The sequence below is a fragment of the Vidua macroura genome, chromosome 10, assembly GCF_024509145.1.
Source record: "Vidua macroura isolate BioBank_ID:100142 chromosome 10, ASM2450914v1, whole genome shotgun sequence".
Taxonomy (NCBI): Eukaryota; Metazoa; Chordata; class Aves; order Passeriformes; family Viduidae; genus Vidua; species Vidua macroura.
Window position 1 is genome coordinate 1,673,678 of NC_071580.1, and position 27,617 is coordinate 1,701,294.

Genomic DNA, 27,617 nt, shown 5'->3' on the forward strand with positions numbered 1-27,617 from the left:
ATTTAGGGTGGTTTGGGAATTGCACAGAACTTCTGAGCTGCAGTGATGTGAGAGGAGCGAGCGCTGCAGCCACTGGTGGCACCCATGTGGTGCTCACCACACACCCAGTCACCACTCAGCAGGGCTGAGGCTCTTCCATCAGGGATGAATTCCAAAGGAATCCACCAAACCTCTCTGGAAGCTCTGCAGGAGCCTTTGGATGCCTCACCAGCCGTGCCCCGTGGCCTTGCCTCTGGCGCACATGATTTTTTTCCCATGATTTTTTTGTTGTTTAAAAGGCACTCCATGCCCGAACTTCCTGTGAAGTCACCTCGCTCAGGGAGGTGGGGATTTCCCCCTGAATCCTTGAATTACAACTAATTGGTGACAAATCTGGGTGGGTGCTGGGCAGGATGAGTAAGCTGAGGGATGAGTGGGACTGCTGCCATGCAGGGATGCTTTTTTCCAAAGCCTGAGCACACTGGAGCCTCAGTGCCTTGAGGAACTGACAGGTAACAGCTTTAATTACAGTCATTTGTGCAGGAACTCAGCCTGGAAAAAAGGAAAAAAAAAAAAAAAAAACAAGCAACAAAAAAACCACCAAAAAGAAAGAAAGAAAAAAAAAAAAAACCCACACACCTCATTTTTGTGGTTTGAGAGCTGATTTCTCCAGCATTATCTGATCAGCTCTGCTGGCACTGCTGGAAACTCTTTGCCTCCAGGCATGAGCTTAACCAGGTGAGCTGTCACCTAAGGAATTCTACCCCTGTCAGGGTTTTCCTCCTCCATCCTCCCGTTCCCTCCTGCAGGCACAGAGGCCCTGGAAGGAATTCAGGCTGCCTCATGCCCTGACTTGTCCCGTGCAGAGCTGGGCTTGGAGCTTTGCTGTGCAGATCCAGGGCTGGAATAGCCTGGATGGACACCCAGATGGACACTCAGGGCACGGAGAGCATCCCCAGGGCTGGGACTGAGCTCCAGGACTCTTCCCTCCCAGGAGCTGGAGTTTGCCACCCTGCAGATGTGACTTTCCAAGCGTTTGTGGCCCTGGAGAGATTTTCCTCATCTCCCCAGCTGTCCTGGAGGCACCTTTGCTCCAGGATTCCCCTTCCCTTGGCTCCCAGGGGTGAGGAGGAGGAAGAGGTGTTCCAGCTCTGCTCCTTCCCACCGGGATCAAAGGGAAGCGCTGCTGGGAAGGGACATTTCCCCTCCTGGCTGGCTGGGAAGGGCTGTTTGATGTCCCCGTGTCACCTCCTGTCCCTCCCTGGCCGTGTCTGTGAGCACCCAGCTGCGTGTCCCCAAAACCTTCAAGGCTGAACCAGACCGAAGGTGAAAATCCCCCGGGGTTTTATTTTTGTTTTCCCTGCCCTTGACATTTCCCTGCGGTTCGGTGTTGACAACAAAGCCTTGCCCTGCCCTGCTGGAAGCCCAAGTGTTTGTAAACATGGGAATGGTGGAGAGGAGGCAGCCGGGGGAGCAGAAGCAGGGAATGGCTCTGGATGGCTTCCCCAGGGAAGGGGCATTTCAGGGATGGGCCTGCCCGGGACGGGGAATCGCGGCGCCTGCGGAAGCAGCTGGCAGTGGAAGTGTCTCCAAGGCTGCTCCCAGGCAGATGTTGTACTGAGCTGAGGCTTTTGGCATGGTTTGTTGAGATGAGTAAAATCGGGTTTTTCCTGCTCTCAGGGCCTGGTTTTCTCGGGTTCGCCGTGCCCCAGGTGAAGGCAGGGCAGGGTCACCCCAGGGGACAGGGGTGACACTTCAGGGGCAGCTGCTGCGCCCTGGGGCTCTGCTCCTCTCCAGGGTTTATGAAATTAAATATAAAAATAAGATACTTTTTTATATTTAATAAAGATAAATATATGTATTATATATATATTTATTTATATATAAACATAGATGTATTAAATATATAAATATAATAACTCCCAATACTAAATATATAAATAAATTATATATATATATGTATTAAATATATAAATATAATAACTCCCAAAACTAAATATATAAATATTAATTAAATATATAAATATAATAACTTCCAAAACTAAATATATAAAAAAATAATATATATATATTTATTAAATATATAAGTATAATAACTTCCAAAACTAAATATATAAATAAAAGATAAAAATATTAATTAAATATATAAATATAATAACTCCCAAAACTATATATATAAATAAATAATATATTTTTATTTATTAAATATACAAATATAATAACTTCCAAAATGAAATATATAATTAAATAATATATATATTTTTATTAAATATATAAGTATAATAACTTCCAAAACTAAATATATAAATAAAAGATAAAAATATTTATTCAATATATAAATATAATAACTCCCAAAACTATATATAAAAATAAATAATATATTTTATTTATTAAATATATAAATATAATAACTTCCAAAACGAAATATATAAATAAATAATATATATTTATTTATTAAGTATATAAATATAATAACTCCCAAAACTAAATATATCAATACATAATATATATTTATTTATTAACCATATAAATATAATAACTTCCATACCTAAATATATAATTAAATAATATATATATTTATTAAATATATAAATATAATAACTTCCAAAATTAGATAAATAAAAATGATATAAGTAGAAAACGCTATAAATATATACAAATAATAAAACTGAGATTATGAATGTGTAGTTTAAATTAAAGTATATCATACCACATAGTAGAAAACTTAAAGTTTAAAGTTTTAAAATATAATAATATATATATAAAGCAAGGTAAAAATTTTAAAACAGAAACTAGTCCTTCTTAACCTTCTTCTTCTTCACCTTCTTCTTCATAAGTTTAAGTAATATTATGTAATTAAATAAAAAATCCAATTACAAACCACGAATAATTAGCTATAAGTTAAAAATCATTTAAACACCATTTCTTAATGAAACAATTTATCCTTAAAAAAACCTTATAAAAAGAAACACATCACCGTTTTTTACCTGGTTCAAATAGAATGTGCAACACGCACAAAATAGAGTGTGCAACACTCACCGCTTGTAAAACATGAATAAAACCGAATAAATATCTACGAACAAACAACGCCATGGCACCCTGAGCGTGCTGAGGGAGCAGGGGCATGCCGGGCTCCCGGGAGAAGGAAATTCCCACTCCCAGGGAAGCCCCTCCGTGCCCTGAGGAGGTTCCCAGCCAGGAGGGGCCGGGCTGGGATGCGGGGAGCGCTGGGAATGCTGCAGCTGCCCGAGGCGAACGCTTTCCTTCCTCAGGGACCTTTCCTCGCGTCCCCGCTGCTGGAACGGCTGCACAGGGAATCCTGGTGGCTTTAAAGCCACGGGCAGGGCTGGCGTTCGGCTCCCGGGTGGGCTGTGAGGCCAAGGCTGCTCCCCCAGGCTGCACACAGGGTGAGGGTGCCCGAAAGCTCCTACCAGGACATTTGGGATGGATTTTGGCGACCTCTGCGTGGCACTGGCAGCCCCTGTGCTGCGAGGAGCAGGGGCCTGTTGTCGATGCTGGAGATCCCAATGGGGAGAAATGCTGATGTCTGACTTAGTTCAGGAGGCTGAATGATTTCTTTATTATAATTATACTGTAATACATTAATATACTATTTAAAGGAGATACTAAAACTACATGCTGCTTTCTCTACCAAATCTAACTCACAACTCGTGGCCCTCTCTGAGAGTCCAGCCACAGTGGGTTGGGTTGGGTTGGATTGGGTTGGGTTGGATTGGATTGGATTGGATTGGGTTGGATTGGATTGGATTGGATTGGGTTGGATTGGATTGGATTGGGTTGGATTGGATTGGATTGGGTTGGATTGGGTTGGGTTGGATTGGATTGGATTGGATTGGATTGGATTGGATTGGATTGGGTTGGATTGGGTTGGATTGGATTGGATTGGATTGGGTTGGATTGGATTGGATTGGGTTGGATTGGATTGGATTGGGTTGGATTGGATTGGGTTGGGTTGGATTGGATTGGATTGGATTGGATTGGGTTGGGTTGGATTGGATTGGATTGGATTGGATTGGATTGGATTGGATTGGGTTGGATTGGGTTGGATTGGGTTGGCCATCAGGTTTAAACAATCCATGATCCAACCAAGTGATCACCCCAGGTAAACAATTCTCCAGGCACATTCCACATGGGAAAAACAAGGAGCAGAAATAGAAATTGTTTTCTTTTTCATTTCTCTCTGTGCTCCTCTATGAAAAATCCTGAGAGAGAGAGAAGTGTGCTTGCCACAGAGGCCCAGCGGGGTGGGATGGCCCTGGTGGCTCCATCCTGGATATCCCACATCCAAGGGCAGGCTGTTCCCGGGGTGGGGGCTGCCTGCAATGCCCCCAGCCCCCCCGATGCTCCCTGCGGGCCAGGTGGGCAGATGCTGTCTGGAAATGGAGAACATTCCTGTCTTTCTCCCCCAAAAAGGGTGAAATGGCTGGGTTTGGAGCTGGATGGAGTGGACGAGGTCCCTCTGAGCCTGATGGGCTCTGTCAGGTGGCTCTTGAGTTTTCTGGACTCCGCCCAAGAGGAGAAACCCCTTTCCTGAAGGCTCGGGATTCACCATGGAGATGCTTGGCTCCATCTCCTCACTCAGGAGGAATCCACCCCCTCCCATTTTTTTTTTCCATTTTTCCTCCTTTCCTCAACTCCTGGCTGCATCCAGAGTGGTACCAAAAGTGCCATGGGATGATTTATGGCCCTCAGGAGCTGTGGAGGTGCCGGGGAAGCGGCGAGGCTCCGCTTGCTGTGTCTCTAATGGCTCGAATCAAATCCAAATCAGCCTTAATGGCTTTAATATTCCTCCCATTGCCTCTCCGAGGATAATTGCAATCAATAGGACGGATTGGCCGGGAAGAATATCTGCAAATTCTGGAGTCAATTAGAGAAACACTGGCAGGAGGGGAAGTGGCTCAGGCAGACTCGGCCGTGACAGGCTGGGCAGGGAGGGAGGGATGGAATTGCCCAAGGAATTTTGCTGCCCACAAGGCTTAGTGCAGGCAGTGCTGCTAAAAGCTCATCCCTGCAGCTTCCAGGACTTCTGCAGGAGCTTTCTGGCTGGGGAAGGATGTGCTGGAGTCTCTATTTTATCTTTTCACCCCCGGAACATTCCTGCCTGTGCTGAGACTGATCGATGGTGGTTATCCCGTCCCTGCGGCGGGGAATCCGAGGAATCACACATCCTTCCAGACACTTGGACTCCTGCATTTCCAGAGTTTCAGGAAGTTACATTTGTGTCCTTCTGGCTGCTTTGGTCCTCCAGGCTGTGCTGAGCCCCTGGAGGTGGGCATGGTGCTCCTGCTTCCCTCGGAGCTGCCCCCGGAGCGACCCTGGAAGGCACAAAGAGCACCCAGAGTCCTGAACTCACCCTGGGGAGGGTGGAAAAGCCTCAGGTCTGCGTTTGAAAGCAGCTGGGAACCTCCTGGAGGCGTTCAAAAAGTGTGGAAGTGGCACTTCGGGACGTGGTTTAACAGTGAAGACGATGGTGGTGGATTCATTTTTGGATTTGATGGTCTTAGAGGGCTTTTCCAATCTTAATGATTCCGTGGAAAGACTTCAGGGTTAACCCAGGATATTCCAGAAGCTGCAGGATGGAATTTAGCATGGACAATGTGAATACCTCCTTCTTGCCTGTGTCTCTCTGAAAATGTGAAACTAATTCAAAGCATGGGCTAAAATCTTGAAATAATTTCATAACTGACCATGGGCAGAAATCTGATTTTCATGGATCAGAGCAGCCAGAGTGGAAGGAGAAATGTATGGACCAGCTTGGCAAGAGGGAGGAGAGAAATGGAGCCAACAGGTGCTTGTTCAAGCCACGCTGGGAGTATTGGTGGAGCGGGATTTTTGGGAATGTGGGCTGGGATCCAGCCCAGACCTTTGGTGTAAAGCCTTGATCCACCTTGGAGCGCTGGCCCAGACACTCAGGGAGCAAATATTGGCTTGGAGGTTGGCAGTGGGCTGGTTCTCACTTAAAATGAGCCTTCACTGCTTGACTGCAGTGTGAGTTCCCTCCTCCCCAGGGATGTGATGGTGTCTGGTATGGGAGCAGGGAACAGCCAGGGATTAATGCCTGGGAGGAATTTCTCCAGCCAGGAGCTGTCAGTGTGGGAACTTCCGCTTGCAGGAAATTGCATTTCTGTCATTGCTCAGCCAGACCTTCCCTGTCCACCTGGCAGCTCCTGTCCCTGCTGGATCTGAGCACCAAACTCCTCCCCAGGCACCTGGAAAAGGGAACTCCACGATCAGGGAGCTTCTCCGGGGCAGTTAATTTGTTGTGAGGCTTTGACATGGAAAACAAACCTTCTGAGAGTGGACAAAGCTGTTGTTCCAGCGTGCTGGGGTGGGATGAGCTGCAGGAATTCTCCATCCCTGCTGCTGGTGGCTCAGGAGAGCCTTGGACTTTGGCCACTTCCCACCCAGCTCAAAGGTTGGCTGGGAGATTCCTGGTCCTGCCCAAGTGAGCGGTGCCATTCCCTGGGAAAACATCCAGAGGTATTTTCGAGCTGCTTGGTGGGAATTCCATAGATTGGAGGGATGGGCCTTTGCTGCTTCCCAAAGCGGGCCAGGCAAAACTCCCAGGATCAAAAATCCTGAGGAAAAACTCGATTCCCATCGCTGCTGCTGAGCCTTTCCTCAAAGGAAGTGCCAAACACAGGAGGGAGCAGCCTGTGGATTCTGCCTGGATGGATGATTCTCCTTTATCCCAGTGCTGCCATAATGTGAATTCCTCCAGGTGATGGAGCCCAGTCGGTTGGTGAGTGAATGTTTCCTGTGGGATGTGGAAAAGATGGAAAAGTTGGATTTTTCCAGCACTAATTGTGGTGTAGGCAGCAGTAAATCTCCCTTTAATGTGATGCTAAGGGATCATTGTTGTGATCTGGCTGTGTAAAACCAGGAAAATTTATGGTAAATGTGTGTTTTTGGTGTTTGGGAATCACAAGTAGGAAATCTAAAAGATTTCCAAGGTGAGGAGTGAGCCTTTATGCCAGGCAAAATTTGGAATATCTCAGAACAGTGTTTTTTATTTTTTTAAAAATAGAGATTCTGGAGCCTTGCACTCCTCCCCTAATTCTTCAAATTCCCACTTGAACCCAAGTGTCTCAGGTTGGAATAGCAGCAGGCAGCAGGAATTTTGATTTCCCAGGATAATAATTATGTACTTAGGCAAATATTCCTTGCTTATTAAGTGGGATAAATGCAAGGCAGGGGGGGTTTAATTCTCACAACTGCCCTGTGCTGTGCAGAACCTGTTATTTTCCCTGTGGATGGAGAAGGATGGGTGTGGGATGGGGTGTCTGGAATGCCAGAATTGTGGAAAATCCAGGTGCATGTGGAGGGAGAAATTGTAGGCAGAAGATATTTAAAAACCAGAGGAAAAGAGGTTTATTCAACCACGCTGAGGAGCACTGGAAAACCAGGGTTGTCCTGACCCCAAAATGCCAGGGACCTCAGGGATGTTCTAATTATTCTAAATGATTTAAATATTTAAAGATTGGTTTAAATATTCTAAATAATGCTCCAAATGTTCCCCCACACCCTCACAGAGTTTGTTTCTGTGAGCAGCAGGATTGCCTCAGCAGTGATAAGAACTGCAGGAATTGTGATTTATTTCCTTCTTCCTCTCTGCCTGGATTTAAGGTGGTTTGGGTTTATCTGGTTGGAAAAGCAGGTGCAGCACTTGATTGTTTTATAAAGTTTGTGTAGAAACTCTTAAGAAATTGCTCAAAGCATCATTACTCCCACTCCTAACAGCAAAAAAAACAAAAACAAAAACAAAAAAACCACGAAAATTAATATCACTGACATAAATTTGTGTCCCCATATCCTCAGGATGTGCTGCAGCCCAAAGGAGCTTTAAGGGAGCATCAGATTTAGTGGGGAAAATGGACTTTTTTGAGAAGAAAGGATATATAAAACCCCAGTGTAATTCACCAAAGTTGGGTGTAATCCCCACTGAGAGGAAATGCGATTTCCCAGCTTCTCCCAATGCCTCACTGTAGGTATTAATTGAATTGAATTGAATTGAATAAAAATGATGCTGTTTGAAATAATCCCATCATCTGCTCATGCTCAGTTCAGTGTTTTCCAAGGCTGGCCACTGTGATCCAGGAATTCCTGTGGGATTCTGGGCACAGCAACGCTGCTGAGGGGGCTGAGGAGAACCAGAATTTGGTGTGTTCAGGCTCCTCGATCCCAAATAATTCTGCTTTTGTGTAGGGATTTCTTCAGTTAGAACTAAAAAGATTTAAAAATCTCTCTTCCAGCTCTGGCTCTGAAGTCAATCCTGCTCCAGCAGAGCACCCACAGACTCAGTGGAAAATGATTTTCCCACTTCCAATTATCCTTTCACCCCTCTCTCCCTGGAGGTTTTCCAGCTTTTCCAAGCCCTCGGATCATTTTGGGGCACCTCATCTTTCCCTGGGGAGCCCTTTGCGTCACCAGAGTGGGAGATTTTATTTATAGCCCCCATCTGGGAGTGCAGCTCAGTGATCTATAGATCTCCTTTAATGAGAAAATCACACCCTGGGCCGTTTATTCCTGCTGTTCCTCTGGAAATCCGAGAGGAAATAGGATTTCCAAGGAGAGAGAAGTGCCAGGCTGAGATTTAATCCCCTCTTATGGCAGAGGCAATGTTGAAAAAGAAAAGAGAACTCTATTAAAGTGCTGGATTCTTTATGCACACAAAAGCTGCTGGTGTGTGTGGGCCCTGGGGAATCCAAATGCTTTTAGTGAGTTATTAAAAATTGAATCCAAACTTTTTATTCCGTGTAATTCCTATATTGGATTTATTAAAGAGGGATTTGGGGAAATAGCAGCATTCTATACTGGGGTCATCCTCTTCTCTGGCTGCTTGGCCTGGCAGGTGTTTGATCATCAACTGCTCTTAGGAGTTCAGGAAAAAAAAAAAAATAATTGTGGGAATTGTTTTTCCATGTGGAATTCTCTGTGTTCTGCATTTGCATGAATGCATAATATGCAAGCTCTTAGCATTTCTCCTGGCTCATTCCAGCTGCTCCTCCCTTTCTTCTGCTGCTTTCTCATCTATTATTTCTCAGTTTAAAAGCAGAAAGGCAACTTTCAGCTGGGCCCTGCAAAGATCCAAGAGGCCTTTTCCTGAGAGGAACATTCCCAGCTTGGCACTTCCCCAGGCTGGCCTGGGAGCTGTTGGGAGCAGCACCAATCCTGCTGGAAAAACACCTCCAGGACCTTTCCCAAGGCTCTGCTTCTGGGAAGGGCAGAGTAGGTGAAAACCAGGGCGTGCTCCTGAAAACCCTGGCTACAGCCATGACCCCCATTCTCCTGGAATTCCTTTGAATCCATCCTCAAGTGGCCAAATTGGCTGATATTTCCATATGTTAATTATATTTAAATGGCTCAAAACAGGTGCTCAGAGCTCAGCCAGCCCTTCTGCCTGCTCAGAGGCTGCAGGAATTGTGTCTATTCCCAGGAAATACCCATCCAGGCTGTCCATAAATCACATGGATGAGGGTTTCCCACCTTTTACACCTGTCCCCATGTGCCATACTCCATGTAAAGAAATGAATTTTGCAGTGCTGCTCCTGGGCTGTTCCCCATCCTGCCCCTCTGGCGTGGAGCAGAAATGTGTGTTATTCCCAGGAAACTGTGCTGCTGCTTTGGGATAGCTCCAGTTCTCCATTTCCAATCCCTCCTTCCTCGTTATTCCTACATTTGATACTCCTGGAACGCCTGGGATGTACAGCTGGAAGTGCTGCTACTCAGGAGAGGGGCTGGAGAGCTCCAGAAGGAATTCCAGGGGCTTCCACAGCTGGCACGGGGAGTTCTGGGCGCCTTTGGGAGCTCTGGAGGCTTTTGGGAATTCTGGGAGCTCTGGAGCCTTTGGGAACGTTGGAGGCCTTTGGGAATCCTGGAGGCTTTTGGGAATTCTGGGGGGCGTTGGGAGCTCTGGGAGACTTTGGGAATTCTGGAGGATTTTGGGAACTCTGGAGGCCTTTGGGAATTCTGGGGCCTTTGGGAGCTCTGGGAGACTTTGGGAATTCTGGAGGACTTTGGGAACTCTGGAGGCCTTTGGGAATTCTGGGGCCTTTGGGAGCTCTGGGAGACTTTGGGAATTCTGGAGGCCTTTGGGAATTCTGAGGCCTTTGGGAATTCTAGAGGCTTTTGGGAGTTCTGGAGGCTTTTGGGAGTTCTGGAAGCTTTTGGGAGTTCTGGAAGCCTTTGGGAATTCGGGAGGCCTTTGGGAATTCTGGAGGCCTTTGGGAGCTCTGGGAGACTTTGGGAATCCTGGTGGCCTTTGGGAATTCTGGGAGACTGGAAATTTTGGAAGCCTTTGGGAGCTCTGGAAACCTTTGGGAATTCTGGAAACCTTTGGGAGCTCTGGAGGCCTTTGGGAATCCTGGAAACCTTTGGGAATTCTGGAAATCTTTGGGAGCTCTGGAAACCTTTGGGAATCCTGGAAACCTTTGGGAGCTCTGGAGCTCGGAGCCAGCGCTGCCCCAGCCCCTGTGAATGGCTTTTAGTGATGCTGGGGTTGGGGCTGGACCAAATCAAACCAGAAACAAACGGGAGCAGTTTGGGGCCTGGATCCAACCTCGCCGCTCTCCCTGCCCTGATCCCTGGGGAATCCCAGGGATGAGGTGTCAGCGAGGCAGCAGCTGCAGAAGAGGATTTTGGTTGTTACAGGAATGGATGTGGAGGGAAATCTGCAAGCATGTAACTGGTGGGGAAACAAGAGTTTCCTGGAAAATAAACTTCCCCTGGGGAAAGGCACCAGGAGTATCCCTGTGCTGCTGTTCCCAGCACGGAGATGAGAATTCCTGGGAGAAGCTGAGCACTCCTGGGAGATTTCTGCTGTCCCTCAGAGCTGGAATTCCCTGCTGTAGCACCCAGTCTTCCCACTGCCATTGATGCCTCAGGTTTTGGCTTTTCTGTATTTCAGATTCTGAGATGAGACTTCATAACGGGAAGTTATAATTAGACAGCTCCAAGGTGCAAATGGAGCAGAGCTGATCCCAGTGAGAGCCCCCGGGAGCGCTCGTGCATTTTGGGACCATTTTGGTTCCTCTTGGGTGCAGCCCTGGCTGGGCTCTGGTGCTGCCCAGGGTGGATCCATGGAGGAGATCCTTGGAATGAATCCCTGCTTTATTCTGTGACTCTGCCCAGCCTGCACAAGGCAGCACCATCTCCTTTCCTTCCCGTGCCTCAGGGATTGGGTGCCCCCCATTCCCTTTCTCCATTTTCTCCTGGAAATCCAGCTGTGCCAGTGCTCCCTCCTCCCCAATCCCTCTGCTGTCCTGTGGCTCCATCCCAAAATCAAACTGCAGCTCACACCTTGGTGCTCATCCCAGTGAACCCTCTGCCTTTCCCGGGAATTCCTGCCACCAGGAACTCCATGGCTCAGCTCAAAGGCTCAATCTGATGGTGTCAATGGCAAAAAAAAAAAAAAAAAAAAAATCCCAAATCCAACCTCTAATGACCCCTCACAAAACTGGCCCCATTCCAGCAGACACCTTCCAATGAACCAGCCTGGATCTCCACCCTGTGGAAAGACTCCAGGAAAACTGAGGGAGCAGGAAAAGCTGCAGGCTGCCAGAGCAAGAAAAGAATGCCTGAGGTAGAACAAGAGAGGGGGGAAAAAAAAAAAAAAAAGGAGATTTAAGAGACCAGAGTTGTTTTCTTGCTCTTATATGGTGCTGCTGTGCCACCAGCAGCTCCCTCGCTCCATGACTAATGAGGCTCAGCTGGGATCCACCCTTGCTTATCCTGTTATTTTTAGCTTTCTCCAGCCTCCTGCTCGCTGTGCCTGCCCTGCCTCATTTGAATTACTGAGTCTGCACCCTCGGTGCTTGTCCAGAGCAGGCAGGAATGGGATTTCTCATCCCTGAGGGAATTGTTTTTGGAGCTGGCAGCGACACCCATTGAGGAGGAATCACCTTTGGGAGCCAGGCAGCTCCAGACAAGAGGAATCATTTTTTTTCCTTTCTCCCAGTGACCCTGGGGTTGGGAGACAAACTCCAAAAATCGTCTTTACATCCACTTTTTAAAGGCTGGAAATGGAAAATTATCCTGAAGCAGGAGCAGGGCTTTGATCAGCCTGGGAGAGCAGGGATTCTGTGGAAATGGGAGCAGGTACAGAAATCCCACATCCTCTCCTTAGCAACCATTAAGTTCCTGGTCTGGGGCCAAAAGCCATTTCTGGATGTGATCTGAAACCTTTGAATTGTGGCAAAATCCCTGGAATTGCAGGCTGGCCATGCAGGCAGAGGGAACAGAGCTGATTTAAATCCAGGGGGTTCATTAATTCATTAATTAATCCTGAGTGTGGAGTGTCCAGTGTGGCTGCACCTGCATTTATCCAGCCACAAAAACCACACTGGGTTTGCTCCATCCTTCCCAAAGTCCCTGATCCCAGCAGGGTTTGAACCCCTGGGGTTTGGGGACACTTGGGTGCATATTTTAAGGAGGCTCCTCAAAAAGAGTGGATTTCTGCCAAAAACTTTGGAGTTATGGGCATCAGCCTTCGGAGCTGAGGGAAAAATCCCCTTCTATTTTTGTCCTGACCATGACTCAGAGGAAGATTTGTCCCTCAAAGTCACTCCTTTTTTGAGGAAGTATTTAAAGGCTGCTGCTGTCACCTGTTTGGCTCAGGATATTCCTATTTTTGGCGTTTGGCTCTGTTTAAAAAAAACAACTTTTCATTCCACATCCACTTTGTAGCGTGCTGTGTTTATTTCTTCAGCCTGCAAGTCCCAGTCCTGGGCTTTTGCCACCCCTTTTGCAATTAAAATTACAAAATAAAGCCATAAAGAAATGAGGCCTCTCAGCTGCTCCCACCAGGATGCACAAAGGGAATAGAAAAGGATGGATGGGCTGGAAGTGATAGCAGTGGGATAATCCCATCCCCATTCCCAGATTTTGCCCTCTGGCTCAGTGCTTTGTTTCTAATTAATAACCTGGTTTTTGTTGGTGGCTGAATGCAGGTGCAGCACACTGGACACTCCACACTCAGGATTAATTAATGAATTAATGAATCCCCTGGATTTAAATCAGCTTGGGCTTCCCTCAGCCTGCAATTCCAGGGATTTTGCCACAATTCAAAGGGCTTTGTATTCCATCCAGAAATATTCCCCAGAGCAGTAACTTAAGTGCTGAGCAGGGGACATGGATTTTCTATTTGTGCTCCCAGTCCAGCAAGGTTTCCAAATAATTCCTGCTTTCCCACCCTGTCTTTCATCCTCAGGGAAAATCCCTTGTTGGGCCATTCTTCCCCTCTTGGAAAAATCCATTAATTCCTCTCCCTGCTGCTGATTTAATGGGGCTGGAGGGGACAATTTTGTATTTTTCAAATATTGCAAATTTATATTGGAAAGATGAAAATGAACCAAATGAATGGGAGAGGAGGGATAGGGAAATTTTGGCTGGACAAACCTGGATGTGCTGCCCATGGATTTGATCAGGGCTGATAAAAAAATCCTGAATTTGTTATCAGAGATCAGATGAGGCTGTTACTTATGGGTCATTTTAATGGTTTTGGTTTCTTCTGGATTAATACAGCTGAAACTTTGGGAACCTTTTCCAGATGGGTTTGGGAGCGGATGGGTGCTGCCAGCATCCATCAGTCCAGCCCAGCCTGGAGCAGAAAATGGGATTTGGAGGCAGAGTTGGTTCCCTGGAATTGCGTGCCGGGTGCGGATGTCCCGGCTGGCAGTGCCAGGATGCTCCTGGCAGAGACACAGGGATGAGCTGGGGCACAGCAGCTGCAGGCAGGGACACTCTGTGCTCCTCGAGGACTGGGAATTCCGTGGGGACAGCTGTCCCTGCTCTGGGCTGGGTGAGGTTTCACTGGGGTTCAGCTCAGGCAGATCCCACCCAGCCCAATCCCTGGAGCACCAGGTCTGCACTGTGTGTGTGTGTGTGCCAGCCAAAACTGGGGAAAATCGTTTGGAGCTGATGGGATTTGCTACAAATCCTCTCCCAGATTGTGCTGCAGAGTGAGGAATTTGTGAATTTATTGACGCTCAGATAAAACCTGATTTTTCCTGCTGGTGTTCTCCATAGATCCTGCACACTGGGAATGCTGCATTTCCAGGAGAACTGTTGATTCCTAACAATAGAAATAAATCAAGCTGCAAGGAGGCAGCTGGAGCTTTTCTGTGCTGTCTCCCCACACTCCTGAAGTGCTGGAGATAAATTGATGGAGACAGGGAATGGTTTGTGTGGGAAGGAATTTAAAGGTGATCCAGTCCCAGTCCCTGCCATAGGGACACCTGCAGCTATCCCAGGCTGCTCCAAGCCCTGTCCAGCCTGGCCTTGGACACTGCCAGGGATGATGAATCCTTGGGAAAATCCATTCCAGAGCCTCACAGGGAAGAATTTCTTCCCAGTATCCCATTTAACCTCTGGCAGTGGGAGCCATTCCCTGTGTCCTGTGTCCATCCCTTGTCCCCAGTCCCTCTCCAGCTCCCCTGGAGCCCCTTCAGGCCCTGGCAGGGCTCTGAGCTCTCCCTGGATCCTTCCCTGCTCCGTTCCCAGCAGTGAATCCTTGCTGGGCTCAGAGCTCACCATCGGAGCTCCTGGAAAATTCCCTTTTAAGCACTTCTGATCCAGCTTTAGAAATTGTCCCACTGAAAATGGAGCCTGTGTGGTACCATCGAGCCTTCCTGGATGGCTTCCATGGAAAAATCTGTTTGTTTTCCATATGTTTGGTGGTTTTTATATCACTGGAGAGTTATAAATACTTGGGTGGCTTAAACGAGTCCCTGCAATTCCCTGAGAAGTGTTTGAATCAAGATGGGGAATTGCTGCATCCTTCTGCTCCGGGTTTTTGGGGAAGGGAAAACCCTGGTTTGGTTGTGTGTTCTTATCCCAAATCCATCTCTGGTGCTTCAGGTGGGGTTGTAAAGGTGCTGCTTGTAAAGGACTCTGGAAAATTACAAGGAAGTAAAAAAAGGCTTGGAAAAGGGAAGGACATTGGGTCCTTAACCTGCTGGAGGTTTATTCCCACCTGGAGCAGAGTAACAGATCCAAAATGAGGGAAAAACCCCGGGCATCATCTTCCTTCAGTAAAAGAGGGATAGTGCAGAGCATTATCCATGCATGTAATCCAAACAAATACTCCCCTTTCCACCAGATGTCGAGTATTAACTGATTAAAAATAATCGCTTTTTTCTTTATTTTTCTTGCTGGATTTAAACCCAGGGAAAGCTTAACTGGGCTTAAAGAGGAGCTAAATCCCTCACTCCCAGGAAATCATCAGCAAATAGAGCTGAAATCCCGGGATGCTGGATAGAATTCCTGCTTCCATACAAGCTTGCTGTGCTTGGGAAGCCTCTGGGAGCGCAGCAGGAGCATCCTGGAGGGCTGGGGGCTGGGCTGGGCTTGCTCCCTCTCTCTCCCTCTGATGGGTGTTTTCCCTGAGGATCACCATCCCAGAGGGTTCCACGGAGCTGCTCCAAGGGCTGGAGCCCCTCTGGAGCTAGGCTGGCAGAGCTGGGGGTGCTCACCTGGAGAGGAGAAGCTCCAGGGAGAGCTCAGAGCCCTGCCAGGAGAGCTGGAGAGGGACTGGGGACAAGGGATGGACACAGGACACAGGGAATGGCTCCCACTGCCAGGGTTAGATGGGATATGGGGAAGGAATTCCTGGCTGGGAGGGTGGGGAGGGGCTGGGATGGATTTTCCCAAGGATGCCCCTGGCAGTGCCCAAGGCCAGGCTGGGCAGGGCTTGGAGCAATCCGGGATAGGGGAAGGTGTCCCTGCCCATGGCAGGGGTGGGGCTGGATGGGCTTTAAATTCCTGCCAAACCAAACCATTCCCCGATCTGAGACAAAACATTCCCAGCCCTTGGACTCCTCCCTGATTTTCACCTGCTCCACGCTCCAGCGGCGTATTTATTTTGGGATTTGGGAAAAAAAAAAAAAAAATCACTAATTGAGCCTGGCTTTTGTATCAGGCCAACACCAGCCTGGAAAATAAACCTTCCTACCTGATAAGGCCCTTCTGGGAATGCCTGTGGGCAGGAAAACATTCCTGGCGTTTCCAGCAGGAATTCCATGTCTGGGCTGCCTTGCTGCTGCTCCTGCTTCTTTCCCTTCCCATTCCCATTCCGAAGGTTTGTGGATGAAGCCCTTTCAGCTGGGGGGGGGGGAGGGATCAGAGCACAACACAAGTGTGCAAAAATAAATGTGGGAAATGCCAAAAACGGCGAGAAAAGGGCTGGATTTGGCTTTACTATGAGTAATAACCCGGGATCCTTCCCTCCCTCCCACGGCTCCCAGCGCTGGGAATGGGAGGGATCGGCTTCCCTGGCCCTTTATCCCTTTGAAGGAGCGTTGTTCCCAGCGGGAATGAGGATGGGAGAGCCGATCACCTCCCTGTGCTCCTCCCTCCGCCCTGTTAATGATTTCCTTGCAGCTGGGCCAGCCAGGGAAAGCAGAAAACCTGGGAATTCCCTGGGATAAGGCTTGGGGTGTGCCAGGGGCTCCTATGAGCTTAAGAGTGGGAAAAGAAAAAAAATCCTAAAAATACAAGCCCAGAAGCAGAAATTCTCTCTTTCCCCCCGAGAATTTGGGATACCAGGTGTTTCCTCCTTCTGTAGAGGAATAATTAAGGCAATTCCATTGTCTCACGGGAAGAATCTGAGTGTCTGGTGAAGCTGAGGTTTCTTTCCCCGCGTGTCCTGTGCCGTGGATTGAATTCCCGTGGATTGAATTCCCGTGTCCTGAGGCCCTGTGGGCATGCAGGAATCAGGCCTGGCTCGTTCCTGGTGCCCACCTCACCTCCAGGGCACGCCCTGCCCGGAGCAGCACCTTCCCAACCCCTCTGGATTGGGAACCCAGCCCTGGAGGGGTTTGGGGGTTCACCCCAGCGCTGTGCCAGCCCCTCTGGAGATGTTCTCCAGGCATTTCCGAGCCACACGTTCATAACCCAAAGCTGGTTTGGGGAAAAGCTTCGGGAAAACTTCTCTGGATCCCCTCAGAAGTGGCGTCAGACACCTTAAATTAGGTTAAGAAAGGCAAAGCAGGCAGGGCAGGCACCCCCTGGGTTTCTTTTCCCAGTGAAAAGGGGGGTCCCAGAGCTGCCCACAGGATTGTGGCTCCCTGGGAAGCAGCAGCCTGTGTTCATCCCTCACCCAAGAGCTTCGCTGCTCCCGCTGACCCAGCTGGAGAGCTGCCAGGAACCTTTCCCTCACTTTAATCCTCTCAGCTTTAATCATTACCTGCCCGGCCACCTCCTTCCTTCTGCCGGGGAATGCAAACGGAGCTGGAGCAGAGGGGCAAATCCAGAGGTCAGGGGTAATTCCTGCCCTTTTGCACCTCCTCCATGTCCTGGGGGGAGTCCTGCCTGGAGCAGGTGGCTCTGCTGCAGCAGGTGAACGTGGCTCTCTCTGGGATCATTTTTCCAAAAGGAGAAACTTTGGATTCCTGGGGGATCCACTCCAGCCCCGGGAATGGGGAGGTTGGCACCAGGCTTTGGGTCACCACGGGACCTGCTCCGTTCCCAGCAGTGAATCCTTGCTGGGCTCAGAGCTCACCATCAGAGCTCCTGGAAAATTCCCTTTTAAGCACTTCTGCTCCAGCTTTAGAAATTGTCCCACTGAAAATGGAGCCTGTGTGGTACCGTCGAGGGGAGGGACTGGGAGTTTTCCTTGTGATGCATGGAATAAATGGAATTTGAGTTTATGTAATGCGTGGAGCCGCTTTTAGCTTGCCACAGATCCTTCTCCAAACAAAGCCAAGGTTATGCAGCAAATTGCAGAGTGGGGATGGTTTATTTGGATGAATTTTTATTTTGATGTCTGCTTGAATGGGATTCTCTGCAGATCCAGGAAAAACCAAGGATGACTTCATGCTCTCTTAAAAATTTATGCAGAATATATTAATATTTTTCTTTTTAAATGAAGTGTCTTTATTTTTTTTTTTTTTAAGCTCTACTGCTGCAGGAGAGAGAGCACTGGGGAGGAGGGCCTGGGGGTTGTCTCCATCCGTGCCCCAGCTGCACAGGGACTCCAGGGATTCTCCATCCATCCTCCCACAGCTGCTCCAGCCTGTCTGTGCTGGTGGGAAGCTGGGAAAGCTGGGGCAGGGTGATGATCCCACAAAGGCCTTTTTTTTTTTTTTTTTTTTTTTCCTAGAGGCACATCTGGTGTGGGGGAATCAAATCCGAGCTGCCCTGAGCAAGTGTTCCTGGGTTTAGTCATGTGAATCGCTGAACAGCTGGGCCTAGGAGCAGGATAAATCCCTGTTTGCCAAGGAAAGGAGGGAAGGATGGAATTTCTGCTGTTCCCTGCCTGGCTGGGAGTGCCCAGGGCATGGTGTGAGCCCAGCCTGTGACCCCCACCGTCGCTCTCTGGGTGTTTGAGTGCCCTTTGGATGAGCTGTGCCCAGACAAAACAAGGATGGAAAACGACATTTGGCGTGTCCTCACCCTCCAGCCGCGGCCAGTGATTCTTGCAAATGAGGCTGCTGGGGTTCGTGTTGTGCTTGGAAAAGACCCCCGAGATCACCCAGTGCTCACTGAGCGCTTCAGGTTCATTCCCATCCACTCGTTTTTGAACCTTTCCAGGGGTGTGACTCCACCACTGCCCTGGGCAGCCCCTTCCCGTGCTTAACCCACTTTTTCTTCCTGCTTAACCCCCCCTTCGGTGCAGGAATTTTCCCTGGCGCCCAGCCCGGGCCTTTTCCCCGTGTCCCCTGGCTTTCCCTGCCCCAAACCCGCCCGGGGCCAGGTGGGCGCTGGGGCCGAGCTCCGCTCCTTCCCTGCCGGCTGCAGGAGGTAAAAATAACCGGGAATGTAGGGCACAGCCTCTCCCAGAAATTCCCGCGCGGGATTGCCGAGGCAGCAGGCACAGGGAAGGTGTCTGGAGCTCTTCTTTCAGGGCCGGCTGCTTTGGGGCTCCTCGGGCCGCGCTCCATCCCCGCCGGGCCGGTCCCGGGGGGCTCGGGCGGGGTTGGACCCGCGGCTGCCGCAGCCCCGCCGGGGCCGGGGGAGCCTCCCCGTGTCCAGCGGGGGTTTGAGGGATTTTTTTTTTCCCCCCCTCCTGGAGAGGAGCGCGGCCGCAGCGGCCCCGCCCGGTGCCCGGCGCGGAGCGGGCGGAGGCGGCCCCGGCCCGGCCCCCCCGCGCTCCCGGGGCCGCCGCTGCGCAGGCGGAGCAGCGCGGCCGCATCCATCTTCCCGGGCTGCCTCCTCCTCCTCCTCCTCCTCCTCCTCCTCCTCCTGCTGCTGCCTTCTCCCCATCCTCCTCCTCCTCCTCCCCCGCCGGGGCCGCGGCGGCTGCGGGCGCTGCCGGCGGGGCGGCAGCGGCGGATGATGCACCGAGATGGTTCACCAGGAAAACTGCTCCTACCAGGTAAGGGGCGAGCAAGGCCTGGCCCCCGGCCCCGGGCGGCTGCGGGCAGCCCCGGGCCACCCCCGGCCGGAGCCAGCCCCGGTCTGTGCCACCCTGGGGCTGCGGCAGCGCGGGGACCGAGCACCGCGGGGTTCGCTCCGAGCATCCCGGGGTTCGCTCCGAGCATCCCGGGGTTCTATCCGAGCATCCCGGGGGTCGCACCGAGCATCCCGGGGTTCGCTCCGAGCATCCCGGGGTTCTATCCGAGCATCCCGGGGTTCACACCGAGCACCCCGGGGTTCGCACCGAGCATCCTGGGGTTCTATCCGAGCATCCCGGGGGTCGCACCGAGCACCGCGGGGTTCGCTCCGAGCGCCCTGGGGTTCCCTCCGAGCATCCCGGGGTTCGCTCCGAGCATCCCGGGGGTGGCACCGAGCATCCTGGGGTTCACACCGAGCATCCCGGGGGTGGCACCGAGCATCCTGGGGTTCACACCGAGCATCCCGGGGGTGGCACCGAGCATCCTGGGGTTCACACCGAGCATCCCGGGGTTCGCACCGAGCATCCCGGGGTTCGCTCCGAGCACCCCCGGGGCTCGGCAGGCAGAGCAGCCCCGGGGCTTTTGTGCTCGCCGTGTGATGTTCGGGGGCCCAGCGGGGCCGGGGATGCCCACATCCCTCTGCCTGCATCCCAGTGCCTTCCTGCCGGGATACAACCGCTCCCTGGAAGCGGGAGAGCCGCGGGATCGCGGTCCCGGAGCTGCCGCAGCGCAGGGATGTCTTTTTCTCGAGCATTTCCTGCGCTTCCCACGTTTCTGCGAGTGCAGGGTGGTGATTCACAGGCTGCGGTCTGCTCCTGGCTCCGCAGGAACCGGCGAGGGCGGTGCTCGTGAGCCGGCCCCGTCCCTGGGGGTCCCCGTGCTGGGGAACATCGGGGTTATTTCAGTGGGGAAGGTGGGAGCTGCGCTGGGCTTGGGGCTTCATTTCCCTCCGGAGAGAGGATGGGCGAGAGGATGGGTGCTGTGGGTGCACCTGCTCGGGAAGCAGCTCAGTTACGGGCTCGGTGGCTCAATTAGGGGTTCGGTGGCTCATTTAGAGGCTCAGTGGCTCATTTAGGGGCTTGGTGGCTCATTTAGGGGCTCGGTGGCTCATTTAGGGGCTCGGTGGCTCAGTTAGGGGCTCGGTGGCTCATTTAGGGGCTCGGTGACTCAGTTAGGGGCTCGGTGGCTCATTTAGGGGCTCGGTGGCTCAGTTAGGGGCTCGGTGGCTCAGTTAGGGGCTTGGTGGCTCAGTTTGGGGCTCGATGGCTCATTTAGGGGCTCGGTGGCTCATTTAGGGGCTCGGTGGCTCAATTAGGGGCTCGGTGGCTCATTTAGGGGCTCGGTGGCTCATTTAGGGGCTCAGTGACTCATTTAGGGGCTCGGTGGCACCGGTGGATTGTTAAATGCAGCACCACCTGTCCCTCTGGCACGGCGATGCTGAGAAATGCCTTTGCCTAGGTGCAGTGAGGGTGTTTTGGAAAACCCCCACTCCCAAACATCCCCAGAGCTGGACCCTCAGCAAGCAGGGCCTTGCCCAGGCCAGCGCCCCTTCCTTGTTTTCCCTCCATTCCCGTGTTTCATTCCAACTTCAGGCCGTGTTTTCCAACAAAATATCTCAGATGCAAAATATCTCACGAAGGGAAAAGATCCGAAACAGAGAGGAGCTGAAATGATTTTTCACGGAATATTTTCAGTCTAGCAATTCTGGAAGTGAATTTCCATTTTTAACCTCTTCGGAAAAAAATATCCTGGGTTTTTTGGGGTTTTTTTGGTTGTTTTTTTTGTTTTTTTTTTTTTTTTTTTTCCCCAGCCTTTTGATTTCCCTGCAGCTCCGAGCCTGTTGCTCTGGACAGCCGGGATAAATGGTGCCATTGTTTGGGAGCAGCGGATGTTTTCCCAGCATACTCAGGAACGCAGGGGTTAAAGGTTGGGCATTGTTTCCCGGCTGGAAAGGCTCCGGGGGGTGGGATGATGATGGTGATGATGATGATGGTGGTGATGATGATGGTGATGATGATGCCGAGCTGCGGCACAGGCCTGGCCGAAATCCCTGGGTGTTGCTGCGCCAGCGCTGCCGCCTTTCCCTGCTTCCATCCCCTGCTTATTTATGGATTGCTTCCTCTCCTTCCAAACCCAGAAATATTAGAGGGAAACCAGCCAGAAACCACGAAAATCCTAGGGGGGGAAAAAAAAAAAAATCCAGGGAAACATCTTTTCAATTCAAGTGTGTTTCCAAACCTTCCTAGGGTGCTGCAGAGATCAAGAGCAGCCCCAGCCCCCTCCCAACCCCATTAACCCAAAGGCCGAGTTTTAATCCTTTTGTGGCCGGCAATCCCGGGCTTTGGGATCACGCTGGAAGCCAGCAGTGATGGGATTTTGGTGGCTGCCCGGGGGAGGGGGTGGCAGTGTTTCATCTCCTCTGCTGCTTCCCCCACACCCCTTTTTTTTTTTTTTTGGAGCTGTTAAAGAAACTAAAAATAAATCAAAGAGAGGAACAAGTCAGCACTTGGGAAAACTTAAGAATGGGTTTGTTTTGGAGAATTCCAGCAGAAAAACTCTGACCTGGGCCACCAAGTCCATGGCAGGGAGGGAGCTGGGATGGGGCAGGTGCTGAGGGAGAGGAGGATATTCCTCAAATCCCTGATTCCCCCAGAAATGAGCTGTCAGTGTTGGGCTGGGAAGTGCAGGTGGCCCTGGGCTCTCCTGGGGTTCGGATGTGGCTGAGTCAGGTGAATTCCTGGAATTTAGGGTGGATCTTCCATGGTCTGGAGGCCCCAGCATCTGCCATCCTTTCCATGGATGCATCCTGGAATCAGGCTGGATGCTGCCACTCTCTGTGCCCCTTCCCTTCCCTTCCCTTCCCTTCCCTTCCCTTCCCTTCCCTTCCCTTCCCTTCCCTTCCCTTCCCTTCCCTTCCCTTCCCTTCCCTTCCCTTCCCTTCCCTTCCCTTCCCTTCCCTTCCCTTCCCTTCCCTTCCCTTCCCTTCCCTTCCCTTCCCTTCCCTTCCCTTCCCTTCCCTTCCCTTCCCTTCCCTTCCCTTCCCTTCCCTTCCCTTCCCTTCCCTTCCCTTCCCTTCCCTTCCCTTCCCTTCCCTTCCCTTCCCTTCCCTTCCCTTCCCCCATGGATTTCTCTCTTACTTATGCTCATTTTCTTATTGATTCCAATTGATTCCCCTATATCAAACATTTTATTTTGGGCTCCATAATTCCAGCTGCAGTCTGCCCAGGAAAACCTTGGCTGGGGGATGTTTCGTGAGCTCCCGAGCCCACATGGAATAAAAACCCAGCGTGCAAATCCAGGCTTCGGCCCAGAAATCCAGGTTTTGTTCTGCTGGCTGGTTCAGCTGGGCTTTGCTGGCCCTCAGCCCCAGCCAGGCCTCCAGGTTGCTTTGTAAATCTGTATTTTCAGCAGGGCCTGACAGACCCACGGAGCAGCACTGGGCTCCTCAGCCTCCTCCTGCTTCAATCCGCGTTTTTTACCGTCGCTGTACGAGTGGGTGATAACCTGAAGCACGGAATTTTGAATTTCTGATTGAAAGCAGAGAATTCAGGGGCACCCAGTGCCCGTGCCTGAGGCAGGAGCCTCCCAGTTGCCCCTGGGAACAGGATTTGGCTCCATGTTTTGGCACCAGGCAGGGGCTGAGCTATCTGCTGGCACCAGGCTCGCTCCGGAGATGGTTCCAGGCTCCACACGTGCGAGGAAAATTAAAGAGAAAAAGAGATCTGAGGAGAAAAGGGATTTTATTAGCTTAGAAATCATCTCTGAGGTGGTGCAGCCGTGGACCTGGTGGGTTTTTCAGGGACGTGGGATGTGTCCAGGTGTTGGGATTGACTTTATTTGGCTGTTTTTGAGAGGGATCTGTTGGCAAGCCCTGTGCCAGGGAGGTGCTGGTGCCACTTTGGATCAGGCTGGAAGCACCAGGGATGAACCAGGCAGGGCTGGATGCCCCCCACCCCTCCCAGGATCCCAGAGAACCCCAGAATGAATCCACAAAATTCATAAAACAATTGGAGACTTCATGAGGTTTCTTCGGTTTGATCTCAGGAGGGGTTTGGAGGCTCCAGAAATCAACTTTTTCTTTAAAGTGAGTGCAAATTCTGGTGGCAAAATGTAACTCCAAGGGGCAGGCCTTGGGGAAAACCTCGAATTCCATAAAAAATCCAGTGTGGAGAAGCTGGAGAGCTGCTGGCCTGGCCCATTCCCATGGAGAATTCTCCAGGCTGGCACAGCTGAGGGGGCTCTGTGCCACTGCCCCACGTCCCACAGCGGTGACAATAAAACAGAGCCTTTGTCAGGGAGCTCTGGGGCCTTGTTCCGACAGAGATCCCAAAAAAAGGCTCTGCCAAGTGCTGGAAAAGCACGTGGAGTGTGCTGAAGCTCAGGGAAGCATCACCACGGGGAGGCCTTGGGGTCAGCTCATCCCTAAATTTTATACTTGCAAGAGCCTTGTGCTGGGGAGGGACACGTGGGAGAGGTTTATTCCAACACTCACAACAAAATCGAGCTTTTGTGGCATGGAATCACAGAATGAGAGAATAATTTGGATTGGAAGGGGCCTTAAAACCCGTCCTGATGGGCAGGGACACCTCCCACTACCCCAGGTTCCTCCAAGCCCCATCCAAGCTGGCCTTGGGCACTTCCAGGGATCGAGGAGCAGCCACAGCTGCTCTGGGAAGTCCATCCAGGGCCTCCCCACCCTCCCAGGATGGAATTCCTTCCCAATATCCCACCCATCCCTGATTTCTTCCAGTTTAAAACCATTTCCCCTTGTCCTGTCCCGTCCTCTTGTAAAGAATCTCTCCCTGATAGTTCTGGCAACTTGACATTCCAGGATCCTGGAATTTACCCCAATCCCTGAGTGCTCCATGCCCATGATTTTGGCACCTTGGAGAGCTTTCCTTGAACTCTGCTGGGAGCTCAGGGGTTCCTCTGGTCCCTCGGGATCCAGCAGGAAGGGGGAATTCCTGCCCCCTCCGGAGCACACCCCAGCCCCGAGGGGGATTTCACTGACTCCAGCAATGCTTTTATGTTCAGGAAAGGGGAATTTTGCTGCCTTCTTGTCCTGGAGCCATGGAGGCGTGTTCCAAGCACCCCACGCTGGCTGTGCCCTATTTCCTGGCCTCGCTCTGGGGTGATTTCCACACTTCCATGCCCATCCCGGTGCTCCTGGCAGTGCTGGCTCCGTGTGCTCCCATCCCAGGGACCCCCCCAGAATCTGACCTGCTCCAGAGTTTGCTGCTCTGAGCTTTCCCTTCCTGCTGGAAAAGGGAAATCAGGGGGAAATCCCCCTTCAGAGAGGGAGTGGGATCTGCATTCCTGGGGCACATGGAGCCCTTCTTTTGGGATGTTCCAAGCAGAGGGACAATGGTGGCTGTGGGTTCAGCCCGTGGGGAAGGGGCTGAACGCCAAAGGTTTGGTTCCTGTGCCGAGAGAATCCCAGAATTCATTTCCCTTTTGATATCCCAGCTTTAAATCAGCCTTTTCCAGCCCATCCCAAGGGAGCAGGTCCCGGCACTGAGGAGGACCCCAGATGTGCCCCCAGCTGTGGCTCCAGGGCTCCCAGCTGTGCTGCTTGGCCACGTTTGGGGCTTCTCCCCTGGCCTGGAACTGCTCCTGCATGCAGGGTTTTCCCTGGAGACTGGGGTCAGCTCTGTGGGATCAGCTCAGGGAATGCCTGGAGGGCAGGGCAGAGGTGAGCCGCCCTGAAAGCTGCGACGGGGGGGGGGGGGATAAATTATCCTAAAAACTGCGGCTGACAAGGCTGGAATATATTTATCTCTATTTCTATTTTTAGCGTTGTGTCACTTCCTCCCCTTCGGGGTGGCTTTGGGGTCACTTTGCAGGGGTGGGCACAGCACGGGGGGGGACATGGGGACATCCCCGATGGGTGAGGACAGGGTTGTCACACACCAGGAGGGGACCCGTGACAAATCCCAGGCTCAGCCCCAGCCCCTGCTCCTGGCCACCACATCCTCCCCCTGGGGCTGTGCCGTGATTTGTTTATTTGGGATTTATTGTGTCAGGATCCGTCCTCAGCTGGGAGAGGAAGTGGATTTAGCAACAGCAGGAAAGGACACAATGAGTCGGCGGCGGATGGGAACTGAAAATAAGGAAATGGCCAGAGAACGACTTTGTTTCATTTGGGAATTACAGTTGCAAAGCAGCACCCAGGGACAAGAATGGAATCAAACATTTATTGTCGCTGTTTTGCCCTGAAAATCCGGAGTAGATTCATGCTGGTGATTTATTAAAGAAATCTGGATATTGATCTAGCACCGATATCCAACTGTGACGGACAAAATCTCTCTGACAGTTTAAAGTTAGGAAGTGTATGTTCATTGCGGCGCCGGGCAGCGTGCGGGACAGCTCCCAAATACACACTGCACCTTTCAAATGATTACAGAGTCCTTTTATCCACACCAGAACTGAATACCCAAAATACAAATACATATTCATCATTTAGTACATCCCATTCCTCGCTTCCTATGCTAATCATTTCAAAAGCCATTAATCATGCATAGTTTGTTCCTTGAAATGGGTCGGTGGTCCCTTTCATGGGGAGGGGTCCCAAAATGAGGAAGTAAATGAAATCTTCCTCATTCTGACCTTTCTACCTTTTCAATGCAAATATGACAAATGAACCTTGGTAGAACTCCCATTCCTTGTCTTCAATTGGTTTCAGAGCAGAGGAGGCCCACAATTGTCTTATGTTCCTAAAAGCTGTTTGTCAGTTTCTATATTCCTCATTATAAACCCAGCTAACTAAACATTGTGTTGACAAGCAATCAATTATTAGTTAACTACTAACTCTTAACTTCATCAAGGCTTACTTACAGAGTCCTTTTATTTTAATTAACTCTAGTAAGGCTTATCTCTAACTAAAATCTTAGCTCCTCTAAAATCTCTAAATCTCTTAAAGTTTATGTTTCACTGGGGTGCATTGCTTGGGTGTTGTTAGAGCTGGGAATTTACCTGGAATTTGCATTTGGGCTGGAATGATGTCAGCATGGCTTGGATATCTCGTTAAACATCATAGGGCAATTAAGATTATTTATCTACAGTCGTGTTGCACCAAAAATCAGGAATTTTCTTGCTGCTCTGCCAGGTTTTGGGGAGCAACTGTGGCATAATTCCACCTTCCAAAGGGTTCCTTTTGGGAATTCCTGCCCTGAGCGTGAGCTCTGCTCTCCCTGCAGCTGATCCGGGCAGACCTTTCTGGCTGGGATGGGATCTCAGCAGGGACAGAGCGGGATTTGTGTGCCAGGGGGTCCGTGGTGCCCTTGGGAAGCCCAGATCTCCAGGCAGGAACGCTGGAGGCAGGAGCTGGAAGCTCCAGGTCTGCGGGCTCTGAGTCCCCCAGGAGCCAGGGATGGAATTTTTGGGGGTCCCATCCCCACAGGATGGGGAGCAGGGTTAGGCTGGGTGCTCCGTTGCTTAATTCCAACAAATTTAGGATTTTTTGCACCTGGAGGAGCCGAATTAGCCGGGGAGCAGCTCCGTGGGGTCCTTGCTGGTGGGTTTTGCGTGGAGTAAAAATTCCAGCTGGCGGTTCCCATTTGTGGGATGTGAATCCCTGTGATGGATCCTGGGAATTCACTGGGATGACTTCCCTGGAGAAAAGCCCCAGGAAGGAAGGAGGAAACCCCTTGCTCCCGGCCCGGCAGCACGGCCAGGCTGGGATTTTGACATCAGACACCGGGATCTTTCCTGCCCTTGCGGAGCCGCTGGAGCTCGGGGTTATTTTTATCCGGCGCTGGCAGTGGCTGGAGGAGGACGCGGCTCCCCAGCCCCGCTGAGCCTCCTCTCCCCGGGGCTCCCTGCCTTTATTTGGGAACACCGAGGCGCTCCGGACGGCGGCGGAGAGGCGCTGGAGGAGCATCCCGGCCCTTGATGCCATGGTGGAGCCGCGGCAGGACTGAGATGTCCCGCCGGGACCGGGACCGGGGCCGACCCAGCGGGAGCCGGGAGCGGGGGAGATGAGCCGGGAGCGGGGTGATGGAATGGGTGATGTCATCAGGAAAGCAGCCCCGCCGCCCGGGGAGGGCAGCTATAAAAAGGTAAAGGGACAAAAAAAAAAAAAGGGACAGAAAGGAGCCTTTGTGTGCCGCCAGGCGGGAATGCTGCGGGAATGCTGCCCAGATCCCGCCCGGGCCGGTGGGATTTGGGGGCTGGAGCACGGAGAATCCACGGTTTGTAAAGTGCTGGCACGGGGCAAGCCTTCCTCCTTCCTTCTTGCCCTATCTCCTGATGATAAAATAGCAGGAGACGTTTCCAAAGGCATTCTCC

General features: G+C 51.1%; 1 protein-coding gene across 4 annotated transcripts in view; it reads left to right on the top strand.

Annotated features, from left to right (window-relative positions):
• SCHIP1 (schwannomin interacting protein 1) overlaps positions 1 to 27,617 on the top strand; it is a 40,157-nt gene that overhangs the window by 1,019 nt on the left and 11,521 nt on the right. Inside the window, exon 1 of one of the 4 annotated variants that reach the window (XM_053986072.1) lies at positions 19,093 to 19,312. The exons of 2 other annotated variants lie outside the window; for them this stretch is intronic. In XM_053986072.1, coding sequence (XP_053842047.1) covers positions 19,283 to 19,312 — 30 coding nt within the window. In that variant the 5' untranslated portion in view covers positions 19,093 to 19,282. Of the gene's footprint in view, positions 1 to 19,092; positions 19,313 to 27,292; positions 27,389 to 27,617 lie in introns of those variants that run through there. One more of the 4 variants, XM_053986070.1, reaches the window with a different exon arrangement.